Consider the following 12,025-nt stretch of genomic DNA (forward strand, 5'->3'; position numbering starts at 1 on the left):
TTAACCAAGAGTCAATGATGGAAGAATATGTACTGGATGGATGAGCCTGATTGATTAAGTGTTGGGGGATGTTGTGTATGGTACTCATGCTTTAGTTACTATTTGGATTAGATGGCTTTAACATTCTCTTCGAAGTCCAAGACTGGGATTTTTATAATGCTAGGAGCCAGGGTAGGTTCTTACTTACTTAAGTAAGTATTTACTTAATACTTAAAGTATCAACTTTATACTTAAGTTGATACTTAAAGATCAACTTGGAGACCCACCTGGATGAAACAAAGGTTGTAATGGTAGGGGAAGAGGAAAGGTGCAAAGTTGTTAGGGCACAAGGCAGAGTATTTTAAATGTCAAATCAAGGAGACTGGAAAAATGCAGACAAAGAGGGATTCTTAACAATTGGTCAGCAGAGAGGCAATGTGGAGGGATGGAAGAGGTGCTGCTCTTGGACTCAGAACGATCTGGTTTTAATTCCTGCCTTTGACAGTGGCTTTGTGGTCTTAGAGAAGTCATATAACTTCTAAATGGTGTAAGGAATTCTTTAAGAGTATATATGGCAGAATGGTTGTATATCTGCATAGTGGGAGTTTCTTTACTAGGAAGTAGATTCCAGCACTGATAAAATTACAACTCTGAACAACAACAAAAAAGTTTATCAGTAGTACATTGATACGCTATAATTGTTTTAGGCACATAAATCTGGTAGTGGTATGCAGGATAGAATAAAGAGATAAACTGTAGGTGGGGAAACAATTCAAAGGTTACTGTAATACCCCATGGAGCCCAACAACCAGATGGTCTTACCAATATGGCAGCATGAGAATAGAGACTTCGGGACAGATAACAGAGATAATCAGTAAGATTTGTAGTTTTTAGATGATGAATTTAGATGACAAAACACACTTTGATATGACCAACACAAACACACCGGAAAAGCAGCTACATATTAATGATCTAATCTTTGATATTTGTTAAATACTGTATCTTCTAGAAATTCTTTTGCTATTTTTATTTTTTAAATATCCAAAGCATGGTCCATCATTGTAGTATTTATTTTTGGCAATGAAAACATTCTAGATTAGAACTATTTTAACTACCATCTTTGTTATATGACAGCATTACCTAGCATTAGCCAAATCAAGACTTTATTTAATCTTTTGCTGTTAGACTTCTTTACCTCTATTGCTGATGGATAGATTAATATAAAATCACAGATTTATAGGATTGAGAGCTAGAAAGCACTTAGAGATAAACCAGTCCAACTTCCTACTTGAATACCTAAAGTTCATGATGAAATAATTTGCTAAATATCTCTGAAAAATTCTTTCTGGAAGTGTTTTTTTTTTGCATTTACATCTTTAATAGTGAAATTACATATTAAGAATGACATCGTGATATAATAACAACACCCAGCATTTATATAGTGCTTTAATGTTTGCAAAGAACTTTACAAATATTGTCTTATTTAATATTATCCCAAGTATTTGATGAATTGAATCATCTTTAATTTTCTGTGTAGCCATATTTTTTATTTTTTGCTTTCAGATTATTTTAATTGTTGTTCAGTTATATTTTTTCAAGTCTGTCTAATTATATGTGACCCAATTTGGGGTTTTCTTGGCAGGGGTACTGGAGTGGTTTGCCATTTCCTTCTTCAGTTCATTTTACAGATGAGGGAGTTGAGGCAAATAATTAAGTGACTTACCCAGGGTCACACAGCTAATAAGTTTCTCAGGCCACATTTGAACTCAGGAAGATAAATCTTCCTGACTCTAGGCCTGGCATTCTATTGACTTTATCTCCTAGATGTTCTTTTAGACTGTTGTCTTTTCAATTAATTACAGATAGACAGCTCAACGAAGGAACAGATTTAGGAACTCCATGAATAAACATACCTATCACTTAAATAGTATTTTAAGGTTTTAAAGCACTTTAAAGGTAATCTCACTGTATTCTCACAACTCATGAGGTAAGTGCTATTCTAATTCCCATTTTACAAAGGCAAATAAAAGAAAGTATATGACTTGACAAAGCCCATATAGCTGATGTCTAAAGGAAAAGTTAACTTGGGTCTTTCAAGCTAGACACACTGTAACTGGACTCTAACATAATGATATCATTTTGGTTCTCTTCAAGAAAGGACAACAATCAACACTCTATGCCCTCTGTACCCCTAATGCTTCAAAGCAACAGAAAGAACTATGTAGGCAGGTACCAAGAAGCAAATTCTGGTTGACTAGAAAGAAAAACTTGCTTACAATGGATGGATTTTTTCAGTGATAGTGGGTTGGCTTCAGGCAAAGGCTGCATAAATACTTGTTGCTCTGAGGAGCAAATTCATCTTCAGGTAAATATTGGACTAGGTTGTCTCTGGAGGCCTATGAACTGAAAACTATTTATTAGATGTAAATTATATGAAAGAGGATTCTTGCAGGGTGATTTGTGTTTTTGTTTTGTTTTTACCATACTATAGCCTATACCTATAACTCATTTATTATTCTTTTTAAAATGCCTCTATGCAGTCAGCATTTCTGCAAAACCTATTTTATGACTACACAATTTGATTGAATTCAATAAAGACTGAGATGATTATTACTCTATTTTTTAGTGATATGAAAATAAGCAAGAATACCTTACATTGATCCATCAAAAAAGTCTTATCAGTATTCAGTGTTGGCAAGTTATCATGTTAATTTATTTTCTCTTTATGTGGTTTTTCTTCTCGGAGGAATTTAATCATGTTTAAAAAACTTCTGTATGCTGAAAATGATGAATTATGCAAGCCATAGCATTAATTTCCTCTCCTGTACTTGCCAAACAATTAAATACTGCCAAAGTCATTAGTGAATGAGTAAAATGGATACCTGAAAATCTATTTCTGGTTGAACTAATCATTTAATGCTTTATAGTTCAGACTTCATGGTATAAACTCTGAGGTAATTATTAAACCCACTGCCTAGGCTAATTATGTAAAAGTCCTTTCAGATACAGTTCCCAATATGCCCAGAATAGTCTGACATGCTCCTATGCAAATGAAGGCTCAATTATCTTGCTCTTGTTAATACTGATACACTGTAAAATGTTTTTTAAAATGTTGTTTAGGTTTCTATTTTATTAACATAATGTTTTCACTTTTACTTCTATGAATTATGAGCTAAATAAATAGAAATGAATAATATAAACAGATAAATTTTCTCTTACACTTAATATTTTATTAAAATCAAGTATAAATACAATAGAGAATTAGGCTATTTGCTATAAATGCTTGGTTATTTTACTGTAATAAAAAGTCCTTCAATAATTCCCCTTGTAACTTTTCCTTTTTCCTTTCTTCATTTTACCCACTTTTTCTCACTCCTGATTTTGGACAGTTATTATTTCATAGGTGTCACTATGGGCAGAACACTGTGTTAAATGGTGTGAGATTAAAGGCTTAGAATGCAATCTCAGTATTGAAAGAGACCTCAAAAAATATCTAGTCCAAATCCTACCTAGACAGATGTGTCTTCTGTTACTTCTAAGATAAGTGGCCATCTAGACCTTGCTTGAAGACCTAAAGCTATAAGACTTTTAACTCCCGAGACACCTAATTCTGATTTTATTTCTACCTTCAGATCTGTATCAATTAAGGCTAATTTCTGTTTCCCAAAACATCTCTTCTGCTGAATTTCTCCATAAAAAACCAGTCTTGCATTCTTCTTTTGCCATTCACAGTAAAATTTAGCTCCCTGAAAATGTTCTCTCTCTTTCTCTTTGTCTCTCTCTCTCTCTGTGCGTCTCTCTCTCTGTCTCTGTCTCTCTGTCTCTGTCTGTCTGTCTCTCATATCTTTTCTTCATACTACCTAATGCAATAGTGGACACAAAGCACATGTTCAATAAATTAAATTAATCGAATTGAATTAATGTACATTTACCTTAAGGAAATATGAATGAAGATTGGCTTTAGAAAGAACTTTCCTTTTTCAGTGTTCTATTTGTTGCTTATGTTTTAAGATTAAAATTTAATTAGGTGTTTGCCTGAAGTTTCCATTTATTATCCTACTGCGTTTTTTAGTTTGGATAAAGATACTGTCATGAAAACTACTTTGAATATTTTTGATTTTATATATCAAATATTATAATTTAATGCTATAACCCGAAAGCAAGAGAAACATGGGTTGATGAAATACAAGTTTTTATCTAATTTTGGAAGAAAAAAAGGAACCCACTAAAACATTAATAAAAGGCTGTGATTTTATTTTTGTTTCTGCTTTTCCCTACTGAAGATTAAATATTTTCTGACTAGAATTGTAGAAATGTTCCTTCATCTTGGATTGCTCTCTTTTTCCTTTGTCTAGATTCAACAATCAGTATATTTCTAGATATTTATTTATCATCTATCATATTAAATCCTTGTTAGGGATAGAGAAAAATGTAAAATAGTGAACTCTCAACAAATTTATAATATATTTGGGAAATGGTGAACAAAAATCCAACAAATTAGCACAGAGATGATTTTCAAATGGGTATATAGGCAGGTGCAAAGGTAGGAGAAATCACTAGTGGATGTAGTGGATTGGGAAGGTGGAAACTGAAGGATGGGTTCAATTTGAGATTGTCAGATAAATGAGTTGTTACTCTAATATGATTAAACTTTGGTTACATTGGAATATCTTAAAACTTTATAGGAAATCAATATTCAGTTGCTACTTCAAGAAGGAAATACAGGAACATTATTTTAGCAGTAGAGAATGTAGGAATCATAATTTAAGATTGTTGCATGGAAAGATTAACATTTCTCCATGTTAATTTTTTTTTACTATGAGAATAATTTTAGATCAAAAGTAGTCATTTTCTATTTTCTGTATGTCTACTTAAGTATTCTTATATTTATTCATTCTAGGTATAATCAAGTTCATAACATAGCTAGACATATTCTCATAAAACCAGAACATTAGGATGTTTGCAAGGATATTAAGTCATTACAGTTCCCTGAACTTAAAAATAGGAATAACAATAAAAGTAACAATAATAACAACTAGCATTTAGATATCATTTTAATCTTTGGGAAACAGTTTCTATAGATTGTCTCATTTAATACTCGTAACAACCATAAGAAATCTGTGCCATTTTGTAAATAAGAAAATTGAGATTGAGGGATGTTGAGTTACTTGCCCAGGGTTAAAACTATAGCAAGCAAGTATGTAGGACAGGATCTGAATTCATCTAGCTAATTCCCAGCCTAGTGGTCTATTTGTTTACATAACTGCCACTCAACCACATGTACAATGTGTCAGTTCTTAAATGTCCTCATCCAGAAAATGAAGAGGTTGAAGTTCAAACTCAATGATCTATAATCCTGATATGTGAGAGCCAGGGCAACCTCAATGATGTTTAGGGTCTTTTTTAGTTTGAAATGCTATGCTCCTGTATAGTGAAGTAGTGCAATAGATATATCACTGGGATTCGAATTAGGAAGACCTGAGTTTAAATCTGGCCTCAGACATCTACTAGTTATGTGACCCTTGGCGATTCACTTAAATTCTGTTTCAGTTTTCTCATCTCTAAAAGGGGGATAATACCACCCAAAACCCAGGATTGTTGAGAGGAGTAAATGAGATAATAATTATAAATCCTTAGCATAGTACCTGGCACATAGTGATATATAAATGTTAGCTACTACTACTATTACTATTACTGCTACTATTACTACTACTACTACTACTGCTACTACTGCTACTACTACTACTGCTACTGCTACTACTACTCCTCTACTAACTGCTTCTACTACTGCTACTATTGCTAGTGCTACTACGACTACTATACTATTACTGCTACTCCTCCTCTACTACTGCTACAACTACTATTACTACTGCTACTACTAACTACTACTACTACCACTACTACTATTATTACTACTACTGCTACTACTATTATTGTTACTATTATTACTGCTACTGTTGCTACTACTACTACTACTATTGCTGGTGCTACTACTACTACTACTACTACTATTGCTGGTGCTACTACTACCACTGCTATTACTACTATTATTCTGCTACTACTACTATTACTATTATTACTATCTGCTACTACTAGGTACTACTACTACTGCTACTATTGCTAGTGCTACTACTACCACTATACTACTACTACTATTATTACTACTACCTGCTACTACTACTGCTACTGCTATTACTAGTACTATCATTACAACAACTACTACTACTACTGCTGCTGCTTCTTCTACTACTACTATACTACTACTATTACTAACTTTTAGCTGAGAAATTGTCATGTTGAGATACTGTGACTAGAAGGAATTTAAATCTATACCTTTGTTGTGGTTGTCTATTTTGTCTGGAGTGTTATCTTACTCAACTGTTCCTTTTAGAACTCCTGACTTCCTTCAGGACTTTACTCAAAGTCTACCTTTTGTAGGAAGCTATTTTCTATTAAAGTATCTAGTATGTACCTATTTAGTTTTCTTCCCCATTAGAATAAAAGCTTCTTGAAGACAAGGAGTATTTGGGATTTTCTTTGTATCTGCAACACAGTAACTGACACTTAGTAAAACATTAACAAACCATTACTGATTGGATATTGTTTGAATTTTTGTATTAAGCTAAGATTTCTAAGCTAAATGTAGATTTCCTGCATTTCAAGAAAGACAATGAACAAATAAATAGATGCTCTCCCAGGATGACTAGAGGACTGGAGAAATATCATATGAAGAATATTTGAAGGAATTGTCAATGTTTAATCTAGAGAAGGCTGAGAAAAACATACTAATTGCCTTCAAATATTTAAAGGCCTACTGGATGGAAGTAGAATTTGATTTGTTCTGGATGACCCCAGATAGCAGAATTAAAAGCAATGACTGAAAGCTGCAGAAAAGTAAATTACAGTTTGATATTTAGGTAATGTTCTAATAAATAGAGCTTCCCAAAGTGAAATAGGTTGTCTCAGGAAATAGCTACTTCCATATATGTATATGTATATGTGTACATGAACACACACATATGTATGTGTATATATCAGCTATTTCCCTTTTTTCTACCTTTTTCATTATTTATATTTTGAGATTCTTGAACTTGTATTCCTCTATATGAATTTTTTGTTATAGTTTCTGTATTCCATAAACTATTACCTTGTATTTTTGATTAGTATAACACTAAATTTGTGAACTAATTTAGGGAGTATTGTCATTTTTAAAAAATAGTTGTAAACCATTCTGATTCCCTTTGACTGGCCATCAATAGGTCCTAGGTCAAGCCCCATTTGGTCATTGTTTGGGTTTTGAAAGACACAGACGGAATGTAAATAGCAGTCATTTCTGTTTTGGTCAGAAATCCTGAGGGTCTTCCCCTGCAAGACTTATTTGTTTATTTAGATCATTATTATTTTTGACTAGGTAAAAGAGGAGATTCTTTGCTTCAATGGCTACCTAGCCTTAAACACTGAATGGATGTGACTTCAGGCAAAGTGAGACTTGTTGAAGACTTTAGCTTAAAAGCGCCAAGGTCTCCCATTGCATCTAGGGCCATCTCCAGTTATCTATATCTTGCTGCTGCACCAGATGGCTTCTGGGGGGGAAAGTGAGGCAGGTAACCTTGCACAAACTTCCCTCTCTTAAATCCAGTTCACTTGCATGTCATAACATCACCTCCTTGAATAAAGGTAATATACATAAATATACATACATATATATATATTCACATATGAATAACTATTTCACTTTTCACTTCACCTTATTAAGGGAGGGAAAAAAAAAGCCTGAAGCAAAAGCATCTCTGTCCTCCAAGATTCTTCATTTTGTTTGGGAAGCAATGTAGATACATCTAAATATAACTCTTCAATTGCCCAGAAAATGTTGGATACATCAACACACAAAGAGGATTTTGCTAGAGATTGAGGTATTTTGAAAGGATAAGGGGAAAGGACAGGAGTCACATTTATGAGGAAGTTGAATCCCATCATGTTCACTCTAGAGAACTGACTCCCTTTGGTGAGATTATTCCCACTTTTGGTTTGAACTCAGATTTTATCTGGCTCCCAGATGAAGAAGTAATTTATTCCTATGTATTTTTTTATTCTCATCTCTAAAACTCCAATTTCTTATTGGTTTTTTCTTGGATAAATGTGTTTACTCAATATTCATGATGAACTTTTGTGTAATTAGTGTTAGGTAGGCAAGAGCTAGGATCCTAGTAAAAATTAGGAACTATATTTATATTTAATAGTGATTAGGAAAGTGGATTTCTTTCTGAATCCTATCAGGGTCCTATCAGATATTTTGGGGGGGAATGGTAGAAAGGCTTAATTCTAACCTGATAATCTTAGAGGCTGGAGGAGAAACTACCCTGGTTCCCAGCTGGGTTTCAGTATAGCTTTCTTTCTACTCTCTGCAATAGTAGACTAAACCTCAGATAATGTCTCATTATGCTGCCTATAAGCAATGATTATATATTTAGGTAGCCTGTGCACGCATGCACAGACACACACACACATCCCTATTTATAATTAACTATATATAACTATATTGTCATGTCTTCAAGTGGAGTCTTGATATAATCGTTCAGAGATGTTTAGAATTGACTCCTAGAATCGCAGAGGTAAAGATCATTATACTGATTTAAATACAGATTGAATCTGATGACTTTTTACCTTTGAGATTCTGTGAGTCAATTACTAACTGATTTCTAAGGATCACTTAGTTTTTTCACTTCCAAATCCTATGTTCTAAGTGTTGTGAATAAAGTATTGTACTATTTTTAAGTAATAACAGAAAGATGAATTAACTTAAAAACTAATCTTAGTATATCACAAACAATGAGGGAGAAAAACAAAACTATATCCTTTTACTTTTTTTCCCTAAAAACTTAACAGCGAAGAAATAGTCCACATTTCTTGTCCTCAGAAATGAAAACCTGATAATAAGGGTGGAATTGTAGAGTCCGATAAGTGTCAGTTCAAAAGCTCTTTAATTGTTCGAGAATAAGAAGATATAACATTTATTTTTATTTTTTTTAAATTACTCTCTAAAGAAGTCAATACAATGGAAAAAGCACTGATTCTAGGGTCAAATATCCTGGGGTTTAGATCTTGTGATTATTATCTTTGTAATAATAGGAAAGTCATTTTAATTCTTGGAGACTCAGTTTCCTCATTTGTAAAATAGGGGGGTTGTACTGTATGCCCTCTATGTTTCTTTGATCCTATATTGTTAAGAGACTAAAGATGGCAAAGTATATATGTGATCATACAATGATTTTCCAGAAATTTATATGAGTTTCCTTCTAATCAGATTCTTCTTCACTATTCCCACGTTGGACTGGTCATGAAATATTGGCAATCCTACTTCCATAGCATATATCAATTTCTTTCCTCTCAAGACAGCTATAACTCAGTTCAATCCCTTGTCACGTCTACCAGGACTCTTATAATAGGTTCCTTTTTGATCCCCCTGCTTCTAGTCTCTTCCTCCTATATCACTTCCTCCATCAAAATAATCTTATTAAGATATGTCTGATCATATCATATTCCTATTAAAAATCTTAATCACTCCAGATTGCCTCTAGTATAAAACAGAAAGTTCTTATTCTGGTATTTAATATTATCCCCTTTAACTCGCTCAGCCCTCACTCCCAATCCCAGTTAATATGCAACATATCTTTTGCAACTTCTTTCATATTACTTCCACCAATATACTTTACATTTCACTCAAATTGGTGTATTTGCTGTCCCCACACTTAGCATTGTACCCACTGTTTTCTATCTTTGCATATGCCATTTATCATCTCCATGCCTTCTGCATTGCTGCCATTTAGAATTCTTTACTTCAAGGCTCAGCTCCTGTGTTCACCTCCACCTTTTCTGATAGCCCCACTAGCTATTAATGTTCTCTTCCTATTCAGTATGATATAAACTCTTTAAGGAAAAGAAATTTTTAATTTTTGTTTTTGTGCCCCCAGTACCATCACAACATCTTGAAAGAAGCAGGCATAAAAAATGATCAATTTTTTTTTTAAATTGAGTTTAGCTGAAAATATCATGGTAAGATAAATTCATTCTAAAATAATAATCAATCTTTAAGAAAAATTGCCATGTAACTTGTTGAAACTGGTTTTGTTGTGCAAATGGCCCTAGTATGATGAATACTATCTAATCTTTTAACCTGAAACCTAATTTTTGTCCCCTTTTGAGGGCTATGATTTCACCAAGTCAAAATGATGCATGATAGGACTCTGATTCTATAGACGCATATTTTTCTAATGCAACACATTCAAACATTCTCTCAAAGAGAATAATAATGAAGAAAATGACTTACATTTTGATCCTGAAGAAGAAGTCCCACTTGATGTAGATTTTGACCCCCCTTTCATGGAAAAAACACCTTTGCCTCGACGAGTTGCTGTCACAGCCACACGGGGACGTTTCAGGGGTATCACTGCTCGGGGAGGTGGGGGGACTCGCCCATGATAATCAAACAACCTTTAACAAATAGAACTGGTGCTTAGATTTGACTTCATACTAGAATATTCAATCAATTGTATTCAATTCAATCAAATATAAGACATTTATTTTGTATATATCTTCTTTTATACTTAGTTCTTAGAAGGCAGGGACTCTCATTTTTCATGTTGTTAGCCCTGCTTGAAAAAATTGTTGCTAGGAAGTTCTTTGTAAACCTCAATTCAACAAACATTTATTAAACACATACAATATAATCGCAATGTGTTATTCAATTGGGGAACAATCCAAATTTCATATGCTTGTGTGCATGTATATGTATATATAGTAATCATATAATTAGTGTGTATATGTGTATTTATACATAAATACATTTATACATGTATTTATACATGTGTATTTTTACAGACATAGATATATACATCCATACATATATATACACATACATATATATCTATCCATACATATATGTGTGTGTGTATGTATATATATATAGTGTGTGTGTATATATATATATATAATGTGTATATATATATATAGTGTATGTATATATATATATATAGTAGGTGAATATACACATAAATCTAGGTTCTTCCTACACATACACACAGAGTTTGTAGCATACTACTTGGCACATAGTTGGTGCTCAGCACATGTTTACTGGTTAACAATATACTGCTGGTCACATTATAAATAAATATCAGAAGTCTGTCTTGGAAACTTAAGTCTCCTGGCTCTTTCTTAGATATATAGGTTTTCCTTTGGATGTTCTGAGAATAGTCTAGGCAATTAATAACAATATAAAATATTTACTTAGCATTACATATTGTTCAAATATTTTTACTATATGTGTATGTATCATTACATGTATAAAATCTATATTGCTTGTGTTTGGTTAGGCAACAAATTATATAAGTGGTATAGAAAATATATGGAAAAAAGTAATTTCTTCACTTGTTAGAACTGACAATGCTCTGATATTGTTATAATGTGCTACACATATTAAGCATTATTAATATCACTTAGTGTGAATTAATTTTCTGTCTCTGTTTCCATATATCCTTTTTGTGTTCACAACTCTTTGCAGAGAGCAGGGTAGGTATTATTATGTTCATATGACAGATGAAGGAACTACAATACAGAAAGAATGCATCCAGCATTTGTCAGTGTACAAAATTAGTTGATGAAAATATCCTATTAGAAAACAATATTGGGAAGAAAAATTCCTATAAGTTTACTTACAAATTAATAAAAATGTTTTATTACCAACAATTATGGTAAACTTATTTTCTCTTTGAATAGTATGAGATATACAAAACACATCTGTATCTAGGTATACACATATCATATATCAATGCACATAGTTTGTACTGTTATAACATCTCTGAAAAACATCATCAGTAAGAAAGAACAGGAGGAAATAAATAACTTATTGAGCCTGGAACTCTAGGTTCTAACTCAGAATATGAAACTCTTGCCCAATCAACTAGATATATAATTAGACAATCAATTGTAAAGATAATAGTGTTATTGATTTAAGAAATACAATGGCTACATATAATACTGGATTCCCATT

At 32.7% G+C, this 12,025-nt stretch overlaps 1 protein-coding gene across 10 annotated transcripts in view; it reads right to left on the reverse strand.

Annotated features, from left to right (window-relative positions):
• Nucleotides 1-12,025, reverse strand: part of RALYL (RALY RNA binding protein like) — an 803,768-nt gene that overhangs the window by 70,153 nt on the left and 721,590 nt on the right. For all 10 annotated transcript variants that reach the window (XM_031946220.1, XM_031946214.1, XM_031946217.1 and 7 more), the window contains one exon: nt 10,307-10,470. In XM_031946220.1, the coding sequence (XP_031802080.1) occupies nt 10,307-10,470 (164 nt within the window). The remainder of the gene's footprint in view (nt 1-10,306; nt 10,471-12,025) is intronic.

Source organism: Sarcophilus harrisii, chromosome 1, assembly GCF_902635505.1.
Source record: "Sarcophilus harrisii chromosome 1, mSarHar1.11, whole genome shotgun sequence".
NCBI lineage: Eukaryota > Metazoa > Chordata > Mammalia > Dasyuromorphia > Dasyuridae > Sarcophilus > Sarcophilus harrisii.